The sequence below is a fragment of the Saccopteryx leptura genome, chromosome 2, assembly GCF_036850995.1.
Source record: "Saccopteryx leptura isolate mSacLep1 chromosome 2, mSacLep1_pri_phased_curated, whole genome shotgun sequence".
Classification (NCBI taxonomy): domain Eukaryota; kingdom Metazoa; phylum Chordata; class Mammalia; order Chiroptera; family Emballonuridae; genus Saccopteryx; species Saccopteryx leptura.
The window spans coordinates 383,997,852-384,024,224 of record NC_089504.1 but is presented as its reverse complement, the minus strand read 5'-3'; the positions used below and the strand labels follow the sequence as shown (position 1 = coordinate 384,024,224).

The window sequence follows — 26,373 nt, the reverse complement described above, 5'->3', positions numbered from 1 at the left end:
GCGCATAAGGAATTAGGGCGCTCTGACCATGAAGGTGCCTCTTTTGGAAAGCCCTGGGTAATCTAAGTGTCTAGTATTCTGAGTGATCCCGCTTCTCCCTTCCTGCACCCTTATTTCTGCTCTATGTTTCAATTTAGACAATAAACAGTGAATCCGCAAAACCCGAGGCACCCACCCTGGGACTCTAATAAAGACGGAGCCTTGAGTTCTCTCACTCCTCTCTCTTCTTCCTCTCTCTGTCTCCCTGTGACCCACCTTGTGTGCCCCCAACTTGTGGGAAATAATACATCATGCTTCACAAAGTTCCCTGGTGGTTTTTGCTAAAGTGTGTCCAGAAATCATAATAAGAGTAACAGGGTCTGTCCAGCCACAGAGGTGAACCTTGTGGGAAATATGCTTCTGGGGGAATATGGGCTGGGCGGAGCCTCAGGATTTCCCAGCCATGACGTCACCATCAATAAGCTGGACACACACTGCATCCTGTCTCTTCCCAATAGCCAGGTTCAGATTTTTATGAGTGATCTGAGCCCCTAGTCACTAGGGGCCTAGTGCCTGGTAAGAGGCAGACAGGGGCCACACAGAGAACAGCAATTCCTCCCCTGGGGCCAGCAGATCATGGATCAGGAAATCAGGACCTGAGAAGGGGGATCTGAGTCCACACCTGAATAGAGGACACCTCTGCAACCCCAGCTTGAAGAGACCACCAGGGGGCAGCAAAGAGTCACCTACCAAGAGTGATGGCCTGGAAGGTTTTTAATTTAGAACAACCTTGGAGATTATAACATGCAGGCAGGGTGAGTAACAATGACCTAACACCCAAAGGTAAAAGTGTCATTATTTTACTGTCCCTATCTAAGACTCACAGTGTCACATGGAAAATGACTTCAGAAAATGCATAAAGATTTCACTTCTGAAGTCTGCTGTCAGCAGCTCGGGAACGAGGACAGAACATAGTCTAGAGTAGAAGGCCAGATTATGTGACCAGCAGAAAAGAGAGAATCCCCTGGGATGATGTGGGGGGCAGTCTTCAGGGACTGCCCATCATCTCCGTGTGGCACTGGGGCTGAACCCTCTCTGAATCACACAGCTCCTCAGGCAGCCCCTGACCCTGGCTGATTTGCATACCAGCAGCTCTCCAGCAAGGGGATAAGAGAGGCCTGGGAGGAACCTGCCCAGCCTGGGCCTCAGGGAGCAGACTCGGGCACCTCCACCATGGCCTGGACCCCTCTCCTCCTCGGCCTCCTCACTCTCTGCACAGGTGATGGGCTCAGATTCACACCCTCCCCTGTCCCAGGGCTCTGGACAAGCCTGGCCCTGACTCTGAGCTCAGCAGGGCACTGCCTGTGGGAGCAGATGCTCACCACCCTGCTGCTGAATGAGGGGCTGCTGGGGTGAACCCCCACTGTGCTCACTGGCTCTGTGTGACCCTGAGGGGCTGCACCTCCCAAGAGAAGGGGGGCAGTTCTCCTTTATTCAGAGGCTCCGCCCAGCAGCCCGCCTGGGGCCCTGGGATTGAGATGGGTGGTAGGGTGTATCCAGGGGTCCACACAATCCTTGGACCTTAGGCCAGGCAGACTGAATGCTAGAAGGCCTCCTCTTTTTTTTTTTTTTTTCCTGCAGGCTCTGTGGCCTCCTATGTGCTGACACAGCCACCCTCTGTGTCAGTGGCTCTGGGACAGACAGCCAGGATCACCTGTGAGGGAAACAACATTGGAGATAGAAGTGCTTACTGGTACCAGCAGAAGCTCAGCCAGGCCCCTGTGCTGGTCATCTACAGTGATAGCAGCAGGCCCTCAGGGATCCCGGACCGATTCTCAGGCTCCAACTCAGGGAGGGCCCAGGCTGAGGACGAGGCCGACTATTACTGTGCTGTGTGGGATAGCAGTGGGAGCAGCTGGCAGTGACTCACGGTGACACAGGCAGATGGGGAAGTGGGACAAAAACCTGCCAGGTAGGCCTGGTGCTCACTCTCACCAGCCCTCTGAGAGCTGTGGTCAGTCTTTGGGGTCAGCCATCTCCCTTGTCCTGGCCCAGCCCTTGCAGGGCTGGGAGACTCTGAGCAGGCTCTCTGTCCTCACAAAGCCTCTGTTCATCCTGACTTTTAAAAAATGGTGGATCAGGAGGTGTTCTGAGCTACAGGACTATTGGCAGGCTTGTTTTAGACACAAAGGTTTTTGAAATTCACCACATAGTCCTGGATGTAATCAGCTGTCCTTGTGCGAGGACAGAGATGGGTCCAGTGTGGCAGCCCTGCAGGAATTCATCTTCTCTTGGTGAAGCAGCAGCTCAGTGCAGGCTCTGCCCGTCTGCTTTCTTCAGTGAGGTGGCCCCCACACTTCACTGGTTCTGTAACCCTCCAGAGATCTGAAGACCCAGCTCCTACTGCCCTGTATTTCTTCATATCCTGAGGTTTCACACGTACTACAGAGGAAGTGCACACTCCACTGTGGGTCCCACCTGGGAACTTTCTCCTGGAAGCACTGTCCTCCCACTCTACAAAGTCCCATCACCTATACAAGGCGATCTGACCCTATTAGGGTTGACCTGCCTCCCTGTTGGGTTTGGATTTGGTCATGGAGCTCTGAACTGTGATGTTGCAGCTACCTAAACACTTGAACTGGAGGGAAGTGGGAGGATTTCATGAGACCAGTCTGACCACACCCTCCTGAACGCTGCTGTGGGTTTTGGGGTTGGAAACTGATCGAACGCATGTGGAGAGTCATGTGCAGGCAACTTCCAGGTGTGAACAAGGACAGAACCCTGCTCAGGAGACTCACAGTGGACCCAGAACTCAGCACCTTGGGGCACAAAACAAGCACAGGCTGCTCATTCAAGAGATACACTACATACCTTTTGGCCCTGAAATAAGTGTTATGCAAATATAGGTGTATTAAAGAGTTTAATTGCCAACACACTTGCATAATCATGAATTGCCATGTTTACACTGAGCCTGATCATATCCTATGTAGGAAAATATCATCACACAGCCCTGAATAAAACTGCATCATAGGATCATAGGTTGCATTTCTCTTCATATTTCTGTGGCTTATCACCTTAGTCCCTTTGGTTTTAGGCTATCAGAGAGGGCAAAAATATCAAGGGGGGAATTTTGAAAAAAAGCAAAACAGAAACTTTCTCTATCTACACTCCTGACTTGTATCAGACCTGATACTTCATGGAGTTGGAGGAAATATGCAGAAAGAAAACAATTATTCTTTATTTTATTGGGATTTATAATAATCCCAATATATTGTCAATAAATCTTTGACAATATATTGGGATTATTATACCACAATGTAATGATGCTGCTAACGGACCATTAACAGTAGAGCCTTTTATTCCGCAGGGATCCTAAAGGCCAATACATACTTCAATGGCACTTTCAGGGTAGACAGTCATGTAAAGGCCCCTCTAGTTGATTACAATCTGGGGCTTTTATCATCCTCAGGGTTTCTCTCAGCCCCAAAGGGAGCAGGGAGCTGGAGCACTTCCCAAGTTTCTGACCTGCCCCAACTCACCGTGCAGCAGCGCCCCCACAGGCCAACGGGAGAACTGACAGCAGAAGCTGTCTCCATCAGGGCTCCCAGAATGTTGCTGAGGATTTCCCTGGTTCCCTCCCTCAGCCCAGGCTGGTTCCTGTACATCTGAGGAAGTTGTTACTTCTGACCTAGGACCACCCAGGTCCTGTTTTCTCCTCCTCCCCCTGGTGAACACCACTTAACCACTCTCAGCCCCTTCTTTTCTTTCTCAAGTGTTCTACCCACCCTCTGTGATCCTGCCAGGTGAGCCAGTCCATGGGACAGGAAGGAATGTGGGATGGGTCACCCACACGGACCCTAGAAAGCTGGTTCAGGACCAGAGGCACACGCAGCAGCTTGAGTCCCCACCTGGCTGCATGGAGGGCACGAAGATGGGGGAGATTAGCAACCACCTCCCTGAGAGCCTTTAGCCTCCCCCAGGAAAACGGGGAGAGGACAGGTGTGTCTGAACTCCCTTGTTCTTACCAGTTCCTGCCCAGTAGCACCTTCCTGGAGACCCTCAGGCAGCGGGTGTGCTATGCTCCTCCCATATCTCCTGATTTATTACCTGGAAAGCCTGTCATCACACAGCTACACATCACTCCTGTCCCCAAATTCTCCCCTTTGGACAGGAAATAGCCTGAATCCCAGAGTCCCTCCTTTGCCACTGCTCATCCCTGTCTTTGAACACACCTGACTCCCCTTCAGGCGCTGACTCAGCTCCTCCCACACACGCCCATCACAGGTTTACTCCCTCTCTCTTGGGTGGTGGCTTTGGTTTCTTTGTTTTCAGTTTAATGGGTGATTGGAGCCCTTCATGCCTTGTGGGAGACAGTGAGCAGTCACACAGAGAAGAGCAATTCTTTCCCTGAGGCCAACCCTCCCTGGGTCAGAGAATCACCATTAGAGCAGGGGTTCTGAATCCCCACCTAGACAGGGGACATCCCTGCACCTCCAGTGTGGAGGGACCATGAGGGGACAGCAGAGTCACAGCCAAAGGCATTGTGATCAAGGTTTTTAGACTAGAGCAACATTGGAGATTGTAACATGCAGGCAGGGTGAATAATAATGACCTAGCAGCGGAAGGAAAATGTGTCACTATATTATTGCCCCTATCTAAAACTCATAGTGTCACATGTAAAATGGCTTCAGAAAATCCATAAAGACTTCGCCTTTGAGGTCTGCTATCACCAGCCCAAGAGTGAGGACAGAACATAGTCTGGAGTGGAGGGAGGCCCCAGATTATGGGACCAGCAGAAGAAGAGAAGAGGGTGGATTCACTGGACTGAGAGAGAGTCCTCAGGGACCACACATCACCTGACTGTCTCTTGAGACAAAGCCCTTCTCTGAGAACATGGAGCTCCTCAAGCAGTCCTGAGCCCTAGCTGATTTGCATACCAGCAGCTCTCTCCAGTAAGGGGATAAGAGAGGCCTGGGAGGAACCTGCCCAGCCTGGGCCTCAGGGAGCAGACTCGGGCACCTCCACCATGGCCTGGACCCCTCTCCTCCTTGGCCTCCTCGCTCTCTGCACAGGTGATGGGCCAGATTCACACCCTCCCCTGTCCCAGGGATCTGGACAAGCCTGGCCCTGACTCTGAGCTCAGCAGGGCACTACCTGTGGGGGGCAGGAAGCTCACCACCCTGCTGCTGAAGGAAGGGCTGCTGGGGTGAACCCCCACTGTGCTCACTGGTTCTGTGTGACCCTGAGGGGCTGCACTTGCCAAGAAAACAGGGGCAGTTCTCCTTTGTTCAGAGACTCTATCTGCCAGCCAGCATGGGACACCGGGACTGAGATTGGTGGGAGGTGTACCCAGAGGTCAACACAGTCCCTGGACCTCAGGCCAGGCCAGGTAGACATGGTGTCTCCTGAAGAAGAAACCCATAGCTGAAAGCCCTCCTCCGCTTTTCTCTCTTGCAGGCTCTGTGGCCTCCTATGAGCTGACTCAACCATCCTCAGTGTCTGTGGCCCCAGGACAAACGGCCACGATCTCCTGTGGGGGAAACAACATTGGAAGTAAATATGTCTACTGGTACCAGCAGAAGCCTGGCCAGTCCCCTGTGCTGGTCATCTATGATAGCAACAAACGGCCCTCAGGGATCCCGGACCGATTCTCAGGCTCCAACTCAGGGAACACGGCCTCCCTGACCATCAGCAGGGCCCAGGCCGAGGACGAGGCCGACTATTACTGTGCAGTACCTGATGGCAGTGGGAGCAGCTGGCAGTGGCTCACGGTGACACAGGCAGATGGGGAAGTGGGACAAAAACCTGCCAGCAGGCCTGGTGCTCACTCTCACCAGCCCTCTGAGAGCTGTGGTCAGTCTTTGGGGTCAGCCATCTCCCTGTCCTGGCCCAGCCCCTGCAAGGCTGGGAGACTCTGAGCAGGCTCTCTGTCCTCTCAAAGCCTCTGTTCATCCTGACTTAAAAAGATTGTGGATCAGGAGTTGCTCCGAGCTATGGGGACTATTGATGGGCATATATTAGACACAGAGAGGAGCAATTGCTTCCCTGGGCCAGCAGTCCCTGGATCAGGTAATCCCCACCTGGACAGGGGACGTCCCTGCACCTGCACAGCCAGTGAGAGCAGCCAGCAAGGAAGCAGTAGAGAGTCACTTGCAAAGCCACCAGGAGATGGGGCAGGCCTGGCATCCGGGGTTCTATCATGGGGCCAGGGAAGAGGGTAAGTAACCACAACCTAAAACCTAATGGAAAACGTACAGGTTTTCTACAGTATCATCCTTAACACTGATGTACAAATTCTCTGACCCCGTGTGCTTGTAGAAATTGCCTAATTCCCTGGCACTGGTCCAGGCACTTGCTTCTCCACAAAACCACCCCAGTCCTACTGTCCAAAACACCAAAAGCACCCGTCCTCCCTGTGATCACATGTTTCTCCCCTTTGCTCTGAGAGCCTCCTGTCCTGCCAGACTCAGTTGCTCCCCCTTCCCTGAAAGCTCCTCCCTCAGTCTCCATCGCCTGTCCCTCCACTTTCCTCCCACAGGGAAGGGCTAGAAAATTATATTCTTCATGTTTCCCAGTGCCTGAAATAAGACAGTTGCCCAATAAACTTGTTGACATAATTTATTAAATTAAGATGTTTTTATTTCTAAATCTATTTCTCCAGCTAGACAACATAATTGTGATACACATTTCCTTGAAGGGTTATTAAACTTTGCAGCTTGCTATATCATTTCCTAAAAAGAAAAGATTTCTTTTAGCACCTGATCTCTTTCTGCCCCTGAATGCAAAATGAGGATACTAAGACACAGCACCTATGATCTACCTTGTGACTCATGGCCAAGGGCAGGGACTGACTACGATTGTTTTTTTATTTGTTTGTTTATTTTTTGTTGTTGTTTTAGGTGAGAAGAGGGAAGATAATGAGACAGACTACTGCATGCACCTCCAATGGGATTCACCCAGCAACCCCATCTGGGGCCAATGGTTGAGTAACTAGCTATTCTTAGTGCCTGAAGCTGACAAGACCATGACTGCTTTTAAAAACTCCTTGTGTTCTTGACAAAGGGTTAATGTTATTCTGAGGCCCTAGAGCTGTGATGAAGCTGGACCTCGCTCCTATCTAAGCCATGTAGTGTCACCTGGAGAATTCATTCAGCAAATGCAGACAGACCTTTCCTTTGAGCTCTTCTAGGACCAGACCAGAAGCAAGGGCAGTTGTAGAACACAGTCTTGGGTGAAGATGTCAACCCAGACTATGGGACCAACAAGAGAAGAACTCTCTGGTCTAAGGGTAGGGCCTGCAGGGGCCACCTGTCCCCTCCTCTCCCTGTGTCCCTTGAGGCTGAGCCCACCTCAGAAACCACAGTCACCTCAGGTAGCCCCTGAACCCTGGCTGATTTGCATACCCAGCAGCTCTCTCCAGCAAGGGGATAAGAGACTCAGGGCATCTCCACCATGACCTGGACCCCTCTTCTCCTTGGCTTCCACGCTCTCTGCACAGGTGCTGTGCCCAGATTCACACCCACGCCAACTCCAGGGCTCTGAACAAGCCTGGCCCTGACTCTGAGCTCAGCAGGGCACTGCCTGTGGGGGCAGGATCCTCAAGATCGTGCTGCAGGATGAGGGGTGGGTGGGGCCGAACCCTCTACCCCACACCGTGCTCACTGACTCTGTGTGACCAGAGGCTGCACCTGCCAAGAGAAAAGGGAAGGTTTTTTTTATTGTTCAAAGGGTCTTACCACCAGCATGGACCACTAAGGCTTGATGATAACAGGGTATGCTCTAGGCCCCAGAGAATTCCTGAATCTTCCAGGGCAGGCAGTCAAGGATCTCCTTGGAAGGGGTTCATTATCCTCAAGCCCCCCTATCCCTTTTCTCTCTTGCAGGCTCTTGGGTCTCCTATGAGCTGACCCAGCCATCCTCAGTGTTGGTGGCCCTGGGACAGACGGCCACGATCTCTTGTAGAGGAAACATTAAAAGTGAAGATGCTTACTGGTACCAGCAGAAGCCAGACCAGGCCCCTGTGCTGGTCATCTATGGTGGTAACATCCTGGCCTCAGGGATCCCTGACCAATTCTCAAGCTCCATCTCGGGAAACACGGCCACCCTGACCATCAGCGGGGCCCAGGTCAAGGACAAGGCCTGTCACTAGCTGATGGCAGTTGGAGCAGCTGGCAATGACTCATGGTGACACAGACAGATGGGGAAGTGGGACAAAAACCTCCTTACCCTGGCTGGTGTTCACTCTCACCCCCTGCCTGAGCAGCTGTAGGTCAGTCCTTAGGGTTGAGTGTCCTCCTTGGTCTTGACCCGGCCCTCCAGGGCTGGGAGACTCTGAGCAGGTGCTCTGTCCTCTCAGGCTTCACTTATCCTATTAAGAAATGTCAGGTGGGGCTTATTCCAAGTTATAGAGACTGCTGTCAGAGCCTGAGGATCCAAATTCCTCTACTAACGAAGCCCCAGGCTCAGATACCCCACTCTCTTCTCCCAAAAGTGGTGAAAAAAATCAAGATGCCAAAAGGCCTGGCTCCATGCTGGCCCCTGATTCATGGCGGTCATTCTTGTTATTCTATGATCATACTGGGCTAAGAGACACGAGGTGCTTTTTTTTATTATTATTATTATTAGATAAGGGCCAGCCTGTGAGGAGAGGGGTCTGGGGTGTAACCAAGACCCCAACACCATCACCATCTTCCCTCTAAAATTGCTGAGACCCACCAAGGGCCCCTGCTGCTTTGTAAGTTGACATCTACAGTTTTCATCAGAAGCTTGTAAAACATTCACATCACTCTTTGACATTCTATCAAACTGAAGCAAACACATCATTATTTGATGCCCACTCTTTCTAGCATTTGGAATTATTTTCTCTTTCTTCCTTCTCCTTGAATGCTGTTTCCACTCCACATCTCATTTGAGTCTGATCTGCTCATATATTTTTATACCTGAAAGTCTTGGCCTTGGCCAATTGGCTCAGCGGTTGAGCATCAGCCAGCATGTGGAAGTCCTGGGTTTGATTCCCAGTCAGGGCACACAGGAGAAGCAACCATCTGCTTCTCCGCTCCTCCTCCTCCCACTTCTCTCTGTCTCTCTCTCTCTCCTCCTTCCACAGCCATGGCTTGAATGGTCCAAGCAAGTTGGCCCCGGGTGCTGAGAGTGGCTCCATGGCCTTGCCGCAGACACTGAAATAGCTCAGTTGCTAAGCAACAAAGCAGTGACCCCAGATGGGCAGACATTGGCCCCAGAGAGGTCTTGCTGGGTAGATGCCAGTTGGCACGTGTGCAAGTCTGTCTCTCTGCCTCCCTGTCTCCCTGACTCTCACTTAATAAAAAAAAAGAAAGAAAGAAAAGAAAGTCTGTTATTCATTATCCTGTCATGCAGCTTTGTCATAAAAATATGTGTTAAATTTACATTTTAAAATGTGTTTTAGATTCTGTGACTTTACGTGTTACATGACTTTCTTCCACACTGAGCTGTCATGATTATTTGTAACAAAATTTGGCCAACTATTGCAGTAATATAATGTTATAGTAATTAAATATATAGAAATATAGAAAAATATGGAAGATATATAAAAGTAATTAAGATATAATATTAAAATCAATTAAGGAAATTAAATAAAGTTGTGCCATCTGGATAGGAATTAATATATGTGTACAAATATGGTAAACAGACTGACTTTCGAGCAAGGCCCATTTAGTGTGTGTGTGAAGTTATACATAGATAAGAAGTGGCTTGATGTCATAACTCTGTAAGTTAACATAAACAAGAAGCTTCCCTAGGAACATCTTAAAAGTGGCTTGATATAACATTTCAGGAGATTAACATGAAAAAGGACTCTCTGCTAAAAACTCCCAAAAAGGTGATTTGAGGTGATAATCTTGTGGACTGACACCTGTTAGAAGGCATGGCCAGAAAAGGTACTAAAGCTTAGGGGGCTCCCTGCTGCGGTAGTTCCAGACTCCAACATTGACATGGACCGTCTCCATCCACACCACTCTGACCAAAGACAGCCGAGAGGAGCATGCCGACCAGACCCTCTTAAGCTGTAACCAGGCACGCCAAAAGGATTTGTGAGTAATAAACTGCCTGTGTAATTCTTGCAACTAACTTGTGTGTGATCGTGTCTTTCCTCCCGTGGCAATTGGTCTCGGCACTGATAAATAGAATCCTCATAGCCGCCTCAAGAGTAGTCTTGAAGAGGCTGCCAGCCCTGCTGATAAACAGGAGTGTCCCACTGCACAGGGAAGTCAAGTTGGGGACACCTGATCAACATAGAGCTTGGGCCCATCTGGGACACCAACACAACATAAATGTATTAAAATTTTCATAAGTAATTATTTATATTAAATCGTGCTGATTCACGGATCCATTGATTACTATGACTTACTGCTAGAAGTAAGCATCAACTGGGTTCTGACTTTCATTTTCATATGAAACAGAGAAACTCTGGTGTCATAAACAGAAGTTTTGTGCTGCCGTGTCACTCACTGATCTGAACTCCTTCCTAGTTATACGTCATGAATCGTTAGGGATTGATTGTCAAAAAATTACTTTTTAATAATCTATTACTTAGCAGGTCTATTTCACACTCTGTTTTTTTGAAAACAGAGAGTTAGAGACTTCCTGACTTCAAGAAGATTTGTTTGGTGGAGTTTGCTGCACCAACGTCTGGAATAAAAGGCCTGTGGCCCCATCTGCTGGGAGATCCGCCTGCAGACAACCCTGCCCTCATCCATCAGCTCTCTTGATGAAAAGAGGCACCTCGTCCTGTGCCATGCTTCTGCCCTGAGCAGCTGGCCTCCAAAACCCGATCAATGCAAGGGTCTGACCATGACCCACCAGGGAGAGCTAGGAAGGGCCATCCCAGCAGCAGGGCTTCCTGGGAGGTCACTGAGAGTAAGCCTGCACTGTAATTGATTTCTCCAGAGGCCCAACCTGCTCAGACCCAAGCACTCTCCCTAGTGAACCCATAAGCTGGCTCCATCCCAGAGTCAGCGTCCTGGGGGACCACCTGCAGAGGGGTGTCACCTAGCCACTTGTGGTCAACTTTCTCACCAAGAAAGCTTGAACAGAACTTACTAGCTAAATCTTTTACTCCTTCTCTATAAGGTCCCTGAGTCAGACATCCATATTAAAATATTGGAAAAAATTAAATATCTGTAATTATTGCACATCTTTGCCCATACGATATCTTTCGAGAAAAATGCTTTTATCCTATCCCGTGGCATCACTGAGACTGAGTCTCTGCATAAATAAACTTCTTTTAAAACTCACCAGGACTGCCTGACCTGTGGTGGCGCAGTGTATCAAGCGTTGTGTATTACACCTCTCTGGAGGTGGTAATAGCAGGTGTCCCGAGCTCCAGACACAGCTGGGACTAGAGTGAGGAGTAAGACAAGTGAGACATTCTCCTGTGCATGCAAAATTTCAGGGAGTGCCCAAAAACTTATTAATCAAGATAAACAATATATAATGAAATATTTTTGAAATTGGAATTAAAACAAAACATACTCCGTGATGAATAAAACATCAAAACTGTTGAGCAAAGTCAGGATCCCATCCTACACAGGCACAACATGCCCCACTTGCCTCCCCCGATCAGCCCCAGTCCCAGGGGTGAGGTGGGTGCCAGGGAAGATGCAGAACCAAAGCCCTGCCTCTGTATCCCCCTCTGGCCCCCTCCAGTGGAGCCCTCACCTGGGCTCTAGTCTCCCCTTCTCCCTCCTTCACAGCTGCAGACCTTTCTTGGGCTTTGTCTCCCTCTACTGCTGGTCTCTGCTGCCCCCTTCTGGACTGCACTCCAGGCAGCTGGGCTGGGAGAGTTAGAGGTTAAAGCACTGAAAATTTCCAAAGCCTGAGTGACCCTACACCAGTGGTCCCCAACCTTTTTTGGGCCACAGACCAGTTTAATGTCAGAAAATATTTTCATGGACCGGCCTTTAGGGTGGGACGGATAAATGTATCATGTGACCGAGACAAGAGTCAAGAGTGAGTCTTAGATGGATGTAATAGAGGGAATCTGGTCATTTTTTAAAAATAAAACATCGTTTAGACTTAAATATAAATAAAATGGAAATAATGTAAGTTATTTATTCTTTCTCTGAGGACCAGTACCAAATGGCCCACGGATCAGTACCGGTCCACGGCCTGGGGGTCAGGGACCATTGCACTACACCAGTTTTCAACCTGAGGGTTGGGGACCACTGCACTACACCAGTGTTTTTCAACCAGTGTGCCGTGAGACATGGTCAGGTGTGCCGTGGGGAAATTAAACATGGGTCCCCAAACTACGGCCCGCCTGCCGAATACGGCCCGCAGAGGCTATTTATCCGGCCCGCCGCCAGCCGCCTCCATCCAAACATAAACATTCCCCTCACAACCCCTCCAGCTATCAGCGACAGGAAGAGTGGAGGCACAGGGAACGCTCACTGACCAATCACCTTCTAGGATTCATCCCGACCGCTAGTGATGAACCAATAGTAGGCCGCCTCTCATCCACACCCAGGAAGGTCCCCGCTCGGGCTGCCGTGCACTTGTCATTGTGTGGCCGTGGCGAGTAGTTGAAGCTGCTACTCCTCCCCATGGTCCCGATTTCTAATCTTGGTCAGGACTGGAGGTAAATGTTGCCACCACTCGATGAAGCCTCAGCCTCAGCTGGTTATGTCTATCCTGATGGTGTATATAGATATTTGACCTTTTTCTTTTTAAAAGAGGCCCCCGCAGAGGGTGATATACAATGCATCACAATAAATCACAATGTTATCTATATTGTATATGGCCTCCTGAAGGGTCATCTTCTTAAAGAGCTCAAATCTCTATATATACCATCAAAACAGACAGAACCAAGGCCCCTGCACCCAGCTGACCATGGGATTTGAACCCACAACCTCAGGGAGAACTCTAGTATTTATCAGAATCCTTACCTAGAAAGCAAACTTCTCAATCTGACAGTAGAGATGCTCTGAGGACTTATGTTACACAAGTACCCAACATTTTCTAAAATTGATTTTGTCCAGTCTCTATATAGAGAGAGTATTTGCCAAATTGATTTGAACCCACAACCTTGATGAAAGCTCCAGTATCTATTAGTGGGACTGTATATATGAGGGGATACATGGGACTGTATATATGAGGGGATACATGGGACTGTATATATGAGGAATTACATGGGACTGTATATATGAGGTTACATGGGACTGTATATATGAGGTCACATGGGACTGTATATGAGGGGATGTTACGTGGGACTGTATATGAGGGGATGTTACGTGGGACTGTATATATGAGGGATGTTACATGGGACTGTATATATGAGAGGGTTATCCTTTTTTATTTAACTTTTTTTTTTAATAAATATAATTTATTTAAAGGACCTCTGCCAAGCATATTTCACTCTGTGACAGTTTGGGATCTCAGCAAGACGATCAAGTGACAGTGATAAAGAAGTTTTTGAGAAGGGAAAATGCAAATGCCGAACAGGGCCCTGGACAAAATTCTAACCTAGATGAAGGCCCTAGTATGAGTGGTCGACAAAAGAAAAAAGACAAGACGGTGAGCTCGAGGCAATACAGCGAAAGCTATCTTTCATTTGGATTTACTTTCACCAGGGATGAGACAGCACCGACTCCACTGTGCTTGGTGTGTGGTGAGAAGCTTAATAGCGCCATGGTGCCAAGCAAGCTTAAACACCATCTCCAAACGAAACACCCTTCCGTTCAAAACAAGCCGATGGACTATTTTGTACGCTTACGTACAAACAATGAAAAACGGGCAACTTTTTTGAGAAAAACCACAAAGGTAAACGAGAGAGCCCTCAAAGCTAGCTACCTTGTTGCTGAACTCGTAGCTAAATCAAAAAAGTCCCACACTGTGGCAGAAACATTAGTACTGCCAGCTTGTAAAGCCATTGTAAATGAGATGCTTGGCCCTACCATGGCCAAACAGATAGCTAAAGTGCCTCTCTCAGATAACACAATTGCCAGACATATTGATAACATGTCTGCGGACATTGAAACTGTTGTTTTGAAAAAAGTGCACATCAGTAAGAAATTTGCCTTGCAACTTGATGAGTCGACGGATATTAGTGGACATTGTCAGCTCTTGGCCAACGTGCGTTTTGTGGATGGAGAAGCCATTAGAAAAAGCTTCCTATTTTGCAAGGCACTGCCAGAAAAATCAACAGGAGAGGAAATATTTCGGGTCACATCAGAATATCTTGATAAAAGCGGGCTTACATGGGAAAACTGCACAGGTGTCTGCACTGATGGAGCCGCAGCCATGGTCAGGCGCATCAAAGGCTTCGTAAGTAGGGTCAAGGAAAGAAACCCAGATGTTATTGTTACACACTGTTTTTTTGCACCGTGAGGCTCTCGTTGCAAAGACTTTACCAGCAGATCTAGCTCCTGTGTTAGATGATGTTGTGAGCATAGTGAACTTTGTGAAGACGCGACCTTTGAGATGTCACTTATTTGCGTCTTTGTGTAAAGAAATGGGAGCGGAACATAAAATCTTATTGCTCCACACAGAGGTCCAGTGGCTGTTGCACGGCAAAGTGCTGGCCTGTGTGTATGAGTTGCAAGAGGAACTTAAAGTATTTCTGGCAAACGAGAGGTCCGATTACTCAAAGCTGCTTGCAAGTGATGAGTGGTGTGCAAAGCTGGCATACCTGATACATTTCATTAACTGAATGAACTAAACACACGAATGCAAGGCCGAAATGAAAACCTGCTTACAAGCACTGATAAAATGAACGGATTCCGTTTAAAGGTGTAGCTCTGGCAACAACATGTGCAGCATGGCAACCTTGAGATGTTCCCGCTCACCGAGAAACAGCATGACGGCAACACTGCTGCAATGTGCGAGGTGATTGGCAGACATTTGAAAACTCTTGAGAAGATGTTGTCATTTTATTTCTCTTCAGCCTTCACAGAATGCCTTGACTGGGTTAGGGATCTATACAGCTCAGTATCCGTTGCTGGAAAGGACATGACTTTAAAGGAGCAAGAGGAACTCATTGAACTGAAACAAGATCGTGGTTTAAAGCTAAAGTTTGCTGATCTTTCTTTGGACAGTTTTTGGTTATCTGTTGCCAAGGAGTTCCCCATTCTGGCCAACAAAGCTATTTTGACATAGCTCCCGTTTTCAACCACATATCTATGTGAGCTGAGCTTCTCAAGCTTGACTGCGATAAAAACTAAAAACAGAGAGAGACTGAGAACTGTTGAGGAAGAGCTTCGTGTGTGTCTTTCTACCATTCCTGCCAGGATATCCCTTTTGTGTTTATCAAAACAGGCCCAGGTTTCACACTAAGTGAGTATAAATACATTTAGAAACTATATTATTAACTATATGTATAATATGTACTGTGTTAGAGTGTCATTTTGTGTCATTTTGGTAGGTGGTGTGCCCCAGGATTTTGTAAATGTAAAAAATGTGCCGCGGCTCAAAAAAGGTTGAAAATCACTGCCCTACACCATGTCCAGAAAAGTTGCTTCTCCCAGGTCTCACTAGTCCTGGTAAGTTCCAAGACATAGTCTTTCCACCAAACTGCTGTGTCTTAGGGAAGAAATTCTCCCTCTCTGCACCTGTTTCTCATCAGTAAGGGCTGGAGGATCCCTGCCACATTGTTGGGTCTGTTATCTAGAGAAGCAGCAATATTCTGTTCCCATCAGCAGGAGGGGGCTGCACCCCCAGGATCACCAGAAAAGTCAGGGTCTTCAGGGTTCCTGAGGACCCCCTCAGAGGGGGCTCAGGAACTGCAGAGCCAGACTTTGACTCTGAGAACTCTGAGAGATTCCAGAACTTTGTCATATGCCTAGATGGATCCTTTGTCATCCTCTGCCGCAGACCACCACCCCCCTGTCCCCACCCCCACCCCACCAAAAGGAAAGACAATGAAATGCTCAAGATGAAATGAGAAGGACCAGTGGCTTGAGTGTGGGAATAGAGGGAGGCAGAGAGCTGGGAGACCTGGGCCAGGGAGAGAGGAGTCCATGGCCCCAAGCAGGGTCTCTCTGGCCTGGGGAATGAAGAGTGGGCAGGAGACTGATCAGCAAGAGGCAGAGAGTGCCCTCCATCATGGGGCACAAGGCAGAAGTGACTAGGCAGAATCATACCCCTCCACGCCAGGAAAGAAGGGCCGGATGCAGAGGAGCCAGTAATCCTGACCAGGGGGTCCAAAGAGACAAACAGACTCCTCTAGCCCAATCTGAACCCAGCCCTCAGCACACCTAAAACTAGGGAGGGAGTAGGGAGGAGGTCTGGATGGGTGAGAGCTGCAGCTGTATCAGCTGGGAAATCCCAGCCCATCCCTCAAGGGTCCCCAGGGTCCAGCCAGACTCGGATTTCCGACCACAGCCACCACAGGAGGATGTGGTCTGTGGTGGTGTCTGCCCAGCGGTCATGGCAGGTGCAAGGGCGGGGGAGGAGGGACAGCTGAGGACGCTGCTTTTAAGGACAGCCCCTTCTTCTCCCCAAGACCTGGGGCTTTCCCTGGGGAAACCACACCTTGTGGGCCTTGGGCAGGGGGTGAGTGTCACACCCACACAGCGGTGAAGGGAAGGGAGCAGCTTCAGCCTGAATCCCTGGGGCTGACCTTTTCCTAGTCCCCAAGGTACCAGGAGCTCAAAGTCAGAGGCTGGAGTGGGCCAAGAACCAAAAGAGGGAGAAGCTGGACTGGATCAGGAGCCTTCCAGGGCTCCCCTGTCCCCTGGATCATGTCTGTCAGGACACCCACACCTTGTTACTATCCAGTGCTGTGACAGTCTCCATGACAGTGTGTTGGATAACCGGCCTTCACACTGAACCTTATCCTTTCAAAGTTGCTAAGCAGTGTTTGTGGAGAGAAAGATCCAGGCTTCCAGCTCACTGGAAGCTGCTCTGATGAGTTTGATCAAAACCATTAAGTCCAGATGACCATCATCAACTTCACTTCTTTCTTCCTGCTCATTATTGTCACCATCAAGAACAGCAGAGGGTCTGAGAATTTTACTGTACTTGCAAGCTAAAAAATATAAGCCTGACGCAGACTCCAGGATGCTGGCAGAAGACACAAGGCTTCTGGCTCAGAGACAACAGCCACCTTATTGCTCATAGTTTATTACTCAAGTAGCCAGAGTCTCAAGTGTCATCAAGAATATCAGCTGGAATATTAGCATCTTCTTACACCTGTTCTCTGAGCCCCACAGGGTGATGTAAAGAGGGCCAGGTGACAGCTGCACATCCAAGCCTGGAGACTCCAAATCTTTTATAACAAACACATTGTTCCAAAAGGAGAGACTAGCTGTACCTTCCAAGGCTGTTCACTACACAAGCATCCTTGAAAAGATGGTCCAACACAAAGGCAATCAGTGCCTTTGCTTATGAGGCATGCAGAAACAAAGGGACCGTCAGACGATGTCTCCCAACAGTCATTGTCCATACCAGTGCACTGAAGTTTCAGGCTATTTGTTATCGCACCTAAAGATCCAGATTGATTTTCACCAAATGTAGCAGGAAAGTTAATGGGTATCTGACTCAAAACATGAGCCAGACAACTCGTAAAGAGACCTCCCAGAAAAGTCAAGGTTGGTGGGTCCTGGGGCCTCCTTTGGAGTTGCTGAAACAGAAAGTCGGGAGCTCTACGGGCTGCAGCTCTGAACTTGAGCGGATGTATGAAAATTATGTGTTATATTGCTGGGCTTAAAAATGGACCCCAACCCAAAGCCCTTGTGCAGTCCATCCCTCCTGCCGCCCTGCCCAACAGAACCCCAACCTTGGCTCCATTGAGCCTTGCAGATGGAGGGAGGGCCAGAAATGCAGGGGACAAGCTCACTCCTGGATTCCAGCTCACCCTGCACCCCACATCCTGGAACCACCTTGGGTCTTGTCTTCATCTTCTCTGGGCCTTAATTTTATCACCTGTATAATACGAACACTTGGCTCAAAGACACACTAAGAGTTGCTCCAAAGCCCAAAGTAAGAGGAGGTGGACAGGGAACCAGCATTTGTTCAACATCTGCTATATGTTGGCACTTAGATCACTCCCTGCAGGACCCTTGCCTAGCCGAAGAGCTGAGTGAGGAGCAGACCAAACCTAGCAACATTGACCAAACCAGCCAAGGAAGGGCTGGGCTTGACTGGCAGGAAGGGGTGTGCAGGGACCCAGGTTCACCCCAAAATGGTCGATTCCTCATCCACTGGGTGCTCAGCTGCCCTCCACAGCCCTCTAGGCCCCAGGGAGATGCTCCATAGCTCAGAGGCACCCTTGGGGAACCAGGGGAAGAAGGGAGGGGCAGGTGTGCTCCACCCAGTGCCCCAGGGGTGGGAATAGCAGGGGTTGTGTTAGGAGATGGTTGAGCTCTGGGTCACAGCAGGGCAGTTGGCAGATGCCACTCTAACAACCCAGGAGAAGGCTCAGGCAGAAGATGGGGCTATTCAAGCCAGGGTATATTGGGATGGCCATGCTGGTGAGAACCAGGGGCACCACCTGCACCCCCACCCTCCAGGGAGCTCACGCTGAAGGTCAGGCCGGAAGTGCCTTTGACCCTGAAGGCAGGTGAAGCCCAGGACAGGCTAAGCGGGCCATGAGGACTCTGAGGGGCAGAACCCTAACCCCGAGCAGCGCTGCCCCTTGATGCTGCCAGGCCTGGCCATAACCACCTGCTGCCTATGACAACAGCCGGCAGGCCGCCGGCTCCCAAACCCTGGCAGGAAGCAGCCCTCGGAGCTGAGGCACAGGTAAGGAGTCCAGCGTCGTGGGGGAAGGATGGGGAAGAAGGGAGAGTCAGTGTGAGAGCAGGTGCCTGGGCAGACACAGCTTTACCTAAAGAGTTGACATTTTTGTCCAGTGTGGATATGTTTTCATTGATTTTTATTTTTAACATTTTATTAAAGTACTATTATCTCAATGACTGAATTTTTTGGCACCCCTTAGATTTTGTACCTAAGACTAGTGCCTCACTCTCTTCATCCTGGTTCCCTGGGTAGAGCAGAATCAGGGAGGTAGGGCAGGATGAGCAGGCACTAACCATTTTAAGGGCAGACCCTCCCTGTCTGGGTCCCCATAACGTCCTGGTGTCATTCCCATCTTACAGACAGGGACAGAGGCCCAGAGAGGTGGCCGCAGTCCCAGGACTGAAAAAAGTCCCAGGACTGAACGCTGTGACCTCAGCAGCATGTCCTGTGTTTTAACAAAATGGTCTAAGAAGACAAGGGAGTGAGGGCTTGCATTTGTCTCCCCCAAAGTTCTCGGCTCCCCAATGCGTTCACAAATGTTTGCTGGGGCACAACGTGGGCGGACCTGAACCAAGGGAGTCATGGCCAGTCGTGGGGACAGACTCATGAATATTTTCGGAGCCGTAAATTGGGATGAGGGATGCCAAAGCTGGTCTTACAGATGGAGTGGCCCTCACTGGTGATGGGAGTGCTTCAGACAAGAAAGCAGCTCCGGAGAGAAAGGAGAGTGAAGTGCGCAGGTGCGGCAGGGAGCTGGGGACCGAGCTGGGGCGAAGACCACGGGGTTTTGTGCGCCCCATTTTTTATCTTGGAATCCAAGAGGAGTTGTTGAGACATTTCAGTAGGAGATGGTCAGAGTCAGATTCGTGTTTTTGAACAATGGCTTCAGATCAGAGACTGGTATGAGGACAGTTTTAGACGATGGAGAAGAGGCGGCAGCCAAAGTCTGTGCCTTTGGGATGAGCAGGAGGTGTGGGTCCATGCGGCGACCAGGTCCAAAGTCTCCTATGACTTTGGCAAGTGAATTTGAAGTGATGGTACAAGAAGGTTGACAGGGAGGAATGGGCACTCTCATGGACTGTGTATAAGAGTCTAAACTATACAATCTTTTTAGCAATATATGTCATAAAAGAACCTGTATTTATTTAAATTATATAATTCCACTTCTAGGAACTCATACTTTGGGGGGAAAATAATCAAAGATATAACCAAAGGTTTACAAACAAAAATTATTATCCCAACATTAACAATGATGGGAGAAAACTGGAAATTACCTAAATGTTCAACAGAAAGGTTTTGACTGAATACAATATAAACATCCATATAAGGAATCTTATATAAATCTCCAAAATCATGTTTCTGAAGTATCTTGAATAATATGGCAAATTCCATTTTCGGAAGGATATATACTGTGCCGAATATACAGAATGCTTCCAGTTGGGTTTTTAAATATGTGCACATGTTCAAAAGCTGTTCAAAAATAGAGAAAAATGTCAATGATATGTCTCTGGCTGATGGGATTTCACCTCATTTTAATTTTTGCTCATAATTATCTGTAGTTATGAATATATTCACAAGAAGATTTATTTCATTTTTATCTCCTAAAATAATTTTAATACAGAATAACATGTGCTTGTAAAATAGAAAACATTAAGCACAGAAGCATATAAAGTAAAAATGGAATGTTTCTACTTATCATTTCTCTACTTCTTACCCTGAAACCCATTAGACAGCCACTGTCAGGTTGGTCTACACACTCCCGGCCCTTCTCTTATGTGTGCACATCCCTGAAAACACACACAGACACATCTAGTTGGGGTTGAAATTTTATTTTTCAAAAATGGAATCATATTCTGCATATAATCATGCAGCAAGCTTTTTAAACAACTTGTTATTGATATTTTCTACATCAATCCTTAGGGAGCTCCCGTGTTCTCATCATGGCTTTGTTTCACTTCAAAATCTGGATAAATTGAAATATATTTAAGCATTCCCCTATTAATGGACATTTAGGTTATTTTCCATTTAAAAATATAAATGGCAAGCAATGCCTTGTTGAAATCCCCATGTGCATGTACATGTGCGTGTACAACATGCACGTATGTAGTTCCATGAGATAGGATGCCTACAAGTGGATTGCGGGATCAGAGAGAAGGTGCTTTCTGAATTTTGGGAAGTAATGCCTAGCTGTCCTTGCGAAAGGCTGCTCCAATATATAATACTTTCACCACAGTCGATGACAGTGCCCATTCCTCTACATTCTTGCCAATAATGTGATGTTGTTGATCTCTTTGTACTTTTCCCATCTGATGAGCAAACATGAGAATATGTTCGTTGTTTATTTATTTGATCATTGATAAAACTTATTTTCCTTTTCTGTTTTGACTGATTTTATTTCTTTTGTGAATTTACTGGTCATAATTTTGCCTGATTTTCCCTTTAGTTGACTGTACTTTCTTATCTATAAAATCTCATCCTATAGTTGAAATTTCAACCCCCTTGTTAAGTATCTATGTTGGAAATATTTTCCTCTCATCTGTTTTACGCCTTTTGTTAATGGGGTCTTTTGCCATAAAGCCATTTTTAAATCTTTATATGTCAGATTGGTTGAAATTTTTCTTTGCAGTTTCCATGATCAGTGACAGGAATGGGAGAGACATCATTATGTCAATATTATAAGATCATTTTTCTACTTTATTCTGGTATTTTCATTGTTTTGGTGTTTGTTTGCTTGTTTTTACTTCACCTGGAATTTATTTTTGTGGAGGTAAGGATATAACCTTATTTATTTATTTACAAATAGAGAGCTAGTCGTCACTTATTTGTTGAATATAAATGCAACTTCTATCAAATAGTAAATTGTTGATTTATCACATTCTGTGGTTCTAATGATCGAATGATCTATTCCTGCATCTGTTCTGCCCTGTTGTACTTGTTTTAGCTTTACAATATGTTTTGGTATCCGGTAGGGCAAGAACCCACCTTTTTTTTTTTTTTTTTTTCAAAATAATCACGTCTGTCATCATTCTTACCATTAGACTTTAGAGACAATTCACTCATTTTCAAAAATCATTCTTTCGGTGTCTGTTTGTAATCTCATGGACTATATGGATTGACTTGAGAAGAACTTGCAGTGCTCGGCAGTTTCTTTCCAGAAATGTGATAAGCCTGCCCCTTATTCACTTTTCTTTTCTGTCTGTTAACCAATTTGTTTTATAGTTTATTCCTGAAAATCTTGCACAATTCCTGTTGTGTTTATTCCTAGGGTTTTTAAATGTAATTTTTATTGAAGCAGTAAATTTTCCCCCAATTTCATGTCTTAAATGGTTACTGCTTGTGTAGAAAGGAAACCACTGATTTCTGTTTGTTGCTGTTGTATTAGCTCACTTTCTTTAACTCATATTAGTTCTAATAGTTCTTCAGCTGATTTCCTTTAGCTCTTTTTTTAAGGCAGACTATCACATCACCTACAAAGAACAAAGTTTGCTCTTTTTTTCCTATTACTTACACCTTTTCCACCCCCATCTCATTTCACTGGCTAGAATGTGTAGAATATGTTGAATAATAAAAATGAGAGTGGGAAACCTGGCTTTTAAGAAGGTTTTGCCCCTACCTGGGTAGTTCAGTTGGTTAGAGTATTGTCCCGATATGCCAATATTGTAGGTTCAATCCCTGGTCAGGGCACATACAAGAATCTACCAATAAATGCATAAATAAGTGGAACATCGAATCAATGTTTCTCTCTCTCTCTCTCCTTACTTTCTCTCTAAAATAAACAAATAAATAAATTTTTAAAAAGAACATTATGAAAAAAAAGGTTTTGTCTTTAAATGTGAAGGTTGTGCCTGACCTGTGGTGGCGCAGTGGATAAAGCGTCGACCTGGAAATGCTGAGGTCGCCGGTTCGAAACCCTGGGCTTGCCTGGTCAAGGCACATATGGGAGTTGATGCTTCCAGCTCCTCCCCCCCTTCTCTCTCTCTGTCTCTCCTCTCTGTCTCTTTCTCTCCTCTCTAAAATGAATAAATAAAAAATTAAAAACAAAACAAAAAAAACAAGTGCCATAAAAATGTGAAGGTTGCTATAAATTTGGCAAAATACACTTCATTGAGTTGAGAATTTTACCTTAGGTAATTAACCCAATAAAAGGCTGGATGTTTGCTTTGTTAAAATCAGAAACAAGTGCTACCTTTATATTATGTGTTATATTAAATTGTTTTTCAAAAATCGTACATCTTACATCCACCCATGACCAAGTGACCCTGCTGCTCCTGTGAGAAATGCTGGCCCAATGCAACGGGCTATCTTCCAATTTAGATAAACGATATTGGGAGATAATATCAGATATGGCAAAGCCTGGGGATTCTTGCTGTCAAAAGCTCTTAGCGTGTGACAGGTGTTCCTGTTCATTTGTCTACGTATTTTAATGTATTTTTGTTTCCTGGTAGGATGTCTAAAACATGGAGGGTGGTTCAATGAGGGGAAAGCATCCTGGGATCCTGGGATGACTCCAAGCCTCTGGTTTGCAGAGAAATCTGCTGAATATGTGGGAGGCGTAAGGAGTTTCTATGGGGCCCATTGAGCTTGAGGTGCTTACAGGGCATTTAAGAAGAGTTTCAGAGGCAGAGAGTATGTGAATCAGAGCCAAAAAGGGAAATCAGGGCTGAAAATAGAGATGGGAGACCCTGGGCAGTCATCAGAGTGCACAGTATGGGTCAGAGGCAGAGAAAGTAGGACAGTATGGGAAGAATGAGGTTCTAGGGGTCTGCAGTCAATAGTCATGCAAGAAAGGGAGAGAGAGGGTGGGTAGTCTTCGATGCTAAGGGGAGGACAGACACCAGATGAAGGACCTCTTGCAGACATGTCGGGGGACTGGGGAGGGACTTCACACTTGACCAAGATAAGAACCTTGTTAGCTTTTATGTGAAAGGTTTCATAGAAAGATGAGGTGAGAACCAGGGTGTCCCCAATGATATTCCAACACAAGAAGCAGTTGGGAGCCATTTTTGGATGGATGGAAAGATGATGGATGGATGGATGGATGGATGGATGGATGGATGGATGGAAAGAAGGAAGAGTGGACAGATGAAAAGACAAGTCTGAGAGCTCAGAAAAACTTCATAAAAGAGGTGGAACTGAACAGTGTCTCAGTGTGTGAAGAAAAAGGAAGACGGGATCTCCACATGGCAGTGCCATAAGCAAGAATGACCTGGCTTTCTGGGGCCCAGAGAGGAAGTTTGCCTGGCTAAAACATGGGAAACTGTGGGAAGGAACCCTCAGAGACACTCAAATGAGCCCAGGAGAGAGGTCAGGCAGGTCTGGCTACATCACACTGCTGCTAGAGAGGACGAGGTGCTCAGAACCTTTGGGCAGGGTAACCCTGGGGAACGGGGAACATACTGGGTCACTCCAAGCATGGGTGCCACCTACCTTGGACAGGAGGTGGGGCACAGGGATGCCTCTGGGCCATGGACACACCCAGAGGTGCCCCAACCTCTAGAAGGCTGAGTGCCCATCCACCCTGCCCCAGAACACAGCTGCAGCCGTACGCCCGTCACACCCAGAAGGTTCCTGCTCCAGACTGGCCCCTGGGGGACACCAGCCCCAGATGCTGGTCTGGTGGGTTTTAGTCCAAGCTTCAGTCACCGTGGTATGTCTTCGGCGGTGGGACCCAGCTGTTCGTCCTAGGTAAGTGGCTCTCACCACCTTTTCCAACCCCTCCTGTCCCTCTGCTATCTCGAGGTGTCACTTCTTTCTCTGGGGGGTGCTTTCTTCTGCCCTCCCAGCATTACAGACTGACCCTCGCTTTCTTCATGGGGTCTGAGGCAGACAGGCCGGTCTCAGGGTAACCAGCAGGAAAGACCCCAATAGCAGAACCCCAGTAGCTGTTCCAGATTCTGACAGTCAATGAAGACTGGGTCCTGAGAGCCTGGGCTGGAGGTTTGGCCTAGGAAAGGGACTCCTTACCCTTTTCCAGGGCAGATGCCTGCACAGGGGTCAGAGACTAGTTCTGACAAGGGTCACTGGGGCAGCCTTAGAAATAATTCTAAGCACAGGGGGTCTGGGCGGAGGACGGTATGCCCATCCAACCTGGGAGAGCCACACAGGAGGCCAGGAAAGGGTTGGGGCTGTGACCCAGCCTTCAGGGACACAGAAGGCAGCGGGAGAGGAGGCCTATGGAAGGTGGAGAGAAGGCTTGGGCTCATTCTATGCTGAGGCACTCAGAGCCTCTACTGGGCTGAGAAGATGTGAGGTCACAGAGACACAAGTGAGGTGGGATAGTGGCCAGAAGCAGGGCCCTCTCAGGACAGTGGTCAGAAAGGAGCGGGTTCCCTGGGGCAAAGGTTCATCTGACCCTGGAACCCAATAAACCCTGGGGTCCAGGTATCCCATCTGTCTAAGGGTCAACCTCCTATAAAGTGATAGACTCGGGTGATGATGAATGGGGGAGTGATGAGGGACTCAGACCTACATGGCTGCCCCATGAAATCAGAGGTCATCAGAGTGCTAGGGTGGCCGCAGGGCTTCTGTGCTCATTGTCTGGGGAGCAGCCCCAAGAATGCAGCCAAGAGAAAGAGTCCTGAGGTTAGGGTACAGGGTATAGGGAGACGAACAGAGCCACGAGGAGCCCCCGGGCTTTGGCTGAGGGGACCCAGCCCTCATAAGAGAGCTGAGGTCGGGCTAGATGAAGCCAAGTACCCAAGGGCAACGGGGGATTCCAGGCCCCACAGTGTGTTGGGCTCAGGCTTGGGGCCTCCCCACACCATCAGGCCAGCCGGGACCCCAGATCATAGAAGAGGCGCCGGGCTCCAGAATGAAGTGAGGGGGGACCTGATGGTGGGCTGAGGGCTCAGGAGGTCAGAGCCAGACTCCACACACAGACTCTGGAGACAGGAGGAGGGAGGACAGCCTGCCTTAGGTACACTAGTGGAAACTGAGGTTATAGATGGAAGGGGTTGGCCAGGTCACCTGGGAGAAGTGACTTGGAGGAGTCCTAAGAGAGTGAGGGGCTGTCTGCTGTCCAGGGGTTGAGTGGAAAAAAGAAGACAAAAAAGTGAAAAGAAACAGAAAGGAGTGTCCCCTGGGTGAACAAACACAGACATCATGTGACCAGTCACAGAGACTATTGATTGGGAGGCTGGGGAAGGGGGTCCCCAACACCCAGACTGTAGCTCTGTGTCTCATACTCCCTCCTCTGTCCCCACAGGTCAGCCCCCGTCCATACCCTCGGTCACTCTGTTCCCGCCCTCCTCTGAGGAGCTCAGCAGCAACAAGGCCACACTGGTGTGTCTCGTCAGTGACTTCTACCCAGGCAGCGTGACCATAAAATGGAAAGCCAATGGCAGCTTCGTCTCCGAGGGCGTGAAGAACACCGATCCCTCCAAACAGAGCAACAAGTACGCGGCCAGCAGCTACCTGAGCCTGACGCCCGACAAGTGGAAATCCAGCAGCAGCTTCAGCTGCCAGGTCACGCACGAGGGGAGCACCGTGGAGAAGACAGTTGTCCCCTCCGAGTGTTCCTAGGACCATGGGTTCCCCACCCTTGGGGGCCTCTTCAGACAGACACCCTTTCCTCCAGCTCCCACTGTAGCCCTGAGACTCCTGCCCTGGTCCTCTCAGACTGGGCAGGACTCACTCCCTCCCCACTTCTACTTCCCCTTAATAAAGACCTGATCATCTATCATC

At 48.2% G+C, this 26,373-nt stretch overlaps 2 protein-coding genes and 3 gene segments (V, D, J or C); all 5 read left to right on the top strand.

Annotated features, from left to right (window-relative positions):
* Window positions 1–26,373, top strand: part of LOC136392851 (immunoglobulin lambda variable 5-45-like) — a 758,839-nt gene that overhangs the window by 679,068 nt on the left and 53,398 nt on the right.
* Window positions 1–26,373, top strand: part of LOC136392853 (immunoglobulin lambda-1 light chain-like) — a 528,499-nt gene that overhangs the window by 452,785 nt on the left and 49,341 nt on the right. The gene's annotated exons all lie outside the window — the stretch shown is intronic.
* The window catches only part of LOC136392855 (Ig lambda-1 chain V regions MOPC 104E/RPC20/J558/S104-like), a 501,112-nt gene that overhangs the window by 442,096 nt on the left and 32,643 nt on the right, over window positions 1–26,373 (top strand).
* LOC136392856 (immunoglobulin lambda-1 light chain-like) overlaps window positions 1–26,373 on the top strand; it is a 50,261-nt gene that overhangs the window by 2,906 nt on the left and 20,982 nt on the right.
* On the top strand, window positions 1,181–26,373 carry LOC136392854 (immunoglobulin lambda-1 light chain-like). Of its 2 annotated transcripts, none has more exons than XM_066365538.1 (4): window positions 1,181–1,258; window positions 5,437–5,742; window positions 24,340–24,375; window positions 25,895–26,373. In XM_066365538.1, the coding sequence occupies exons 1-4, from the start codon at window positions 1,213–1,215 to the stop codon at window positions 26,209–26,211; spliced, it is 705 nt and encodes a 234-aa protein (XP_066221635.1). In that variant the 5' UTR covers window positions 1,181–1,212; the 3' UTR covers window positions 26,212–26,373. The 2 variants fall into 2 exon arrangements, with proteins under 2 accessions (XP_066221635.1, XP_066221636.1); XM_066365539.1 differs by lacking the exon at window positions 1,181–1,258 and adding an exon at window positions 4,958–5,051.

Excerpts from the sequence above, each read along its gene's own strand:
- LOC136392854 (XM_066365538.1), top strand. The coding sequence starts at position 1,213 with ATGGCCTGGACCCCTCTCCTCCTCGGCCTCCTCACTCTCTGCACAG. Across the intron at positions 1,259-5,436 it reads CCTCCTCACTCTCTGCACAG|GCTCTGTGGCCTCCTATGAG; the intron begins GTGATGGGCTCA and ends TCTCTCTTGCAG. Across the intron at positions 24,376-25,894 it reads GACCCAGCTGTTCGTCCTAG|GTCAGCCCCCGTCCATACCC; the intron begins GTAAGTGGCTCT and ends CTGTCCCCACAG.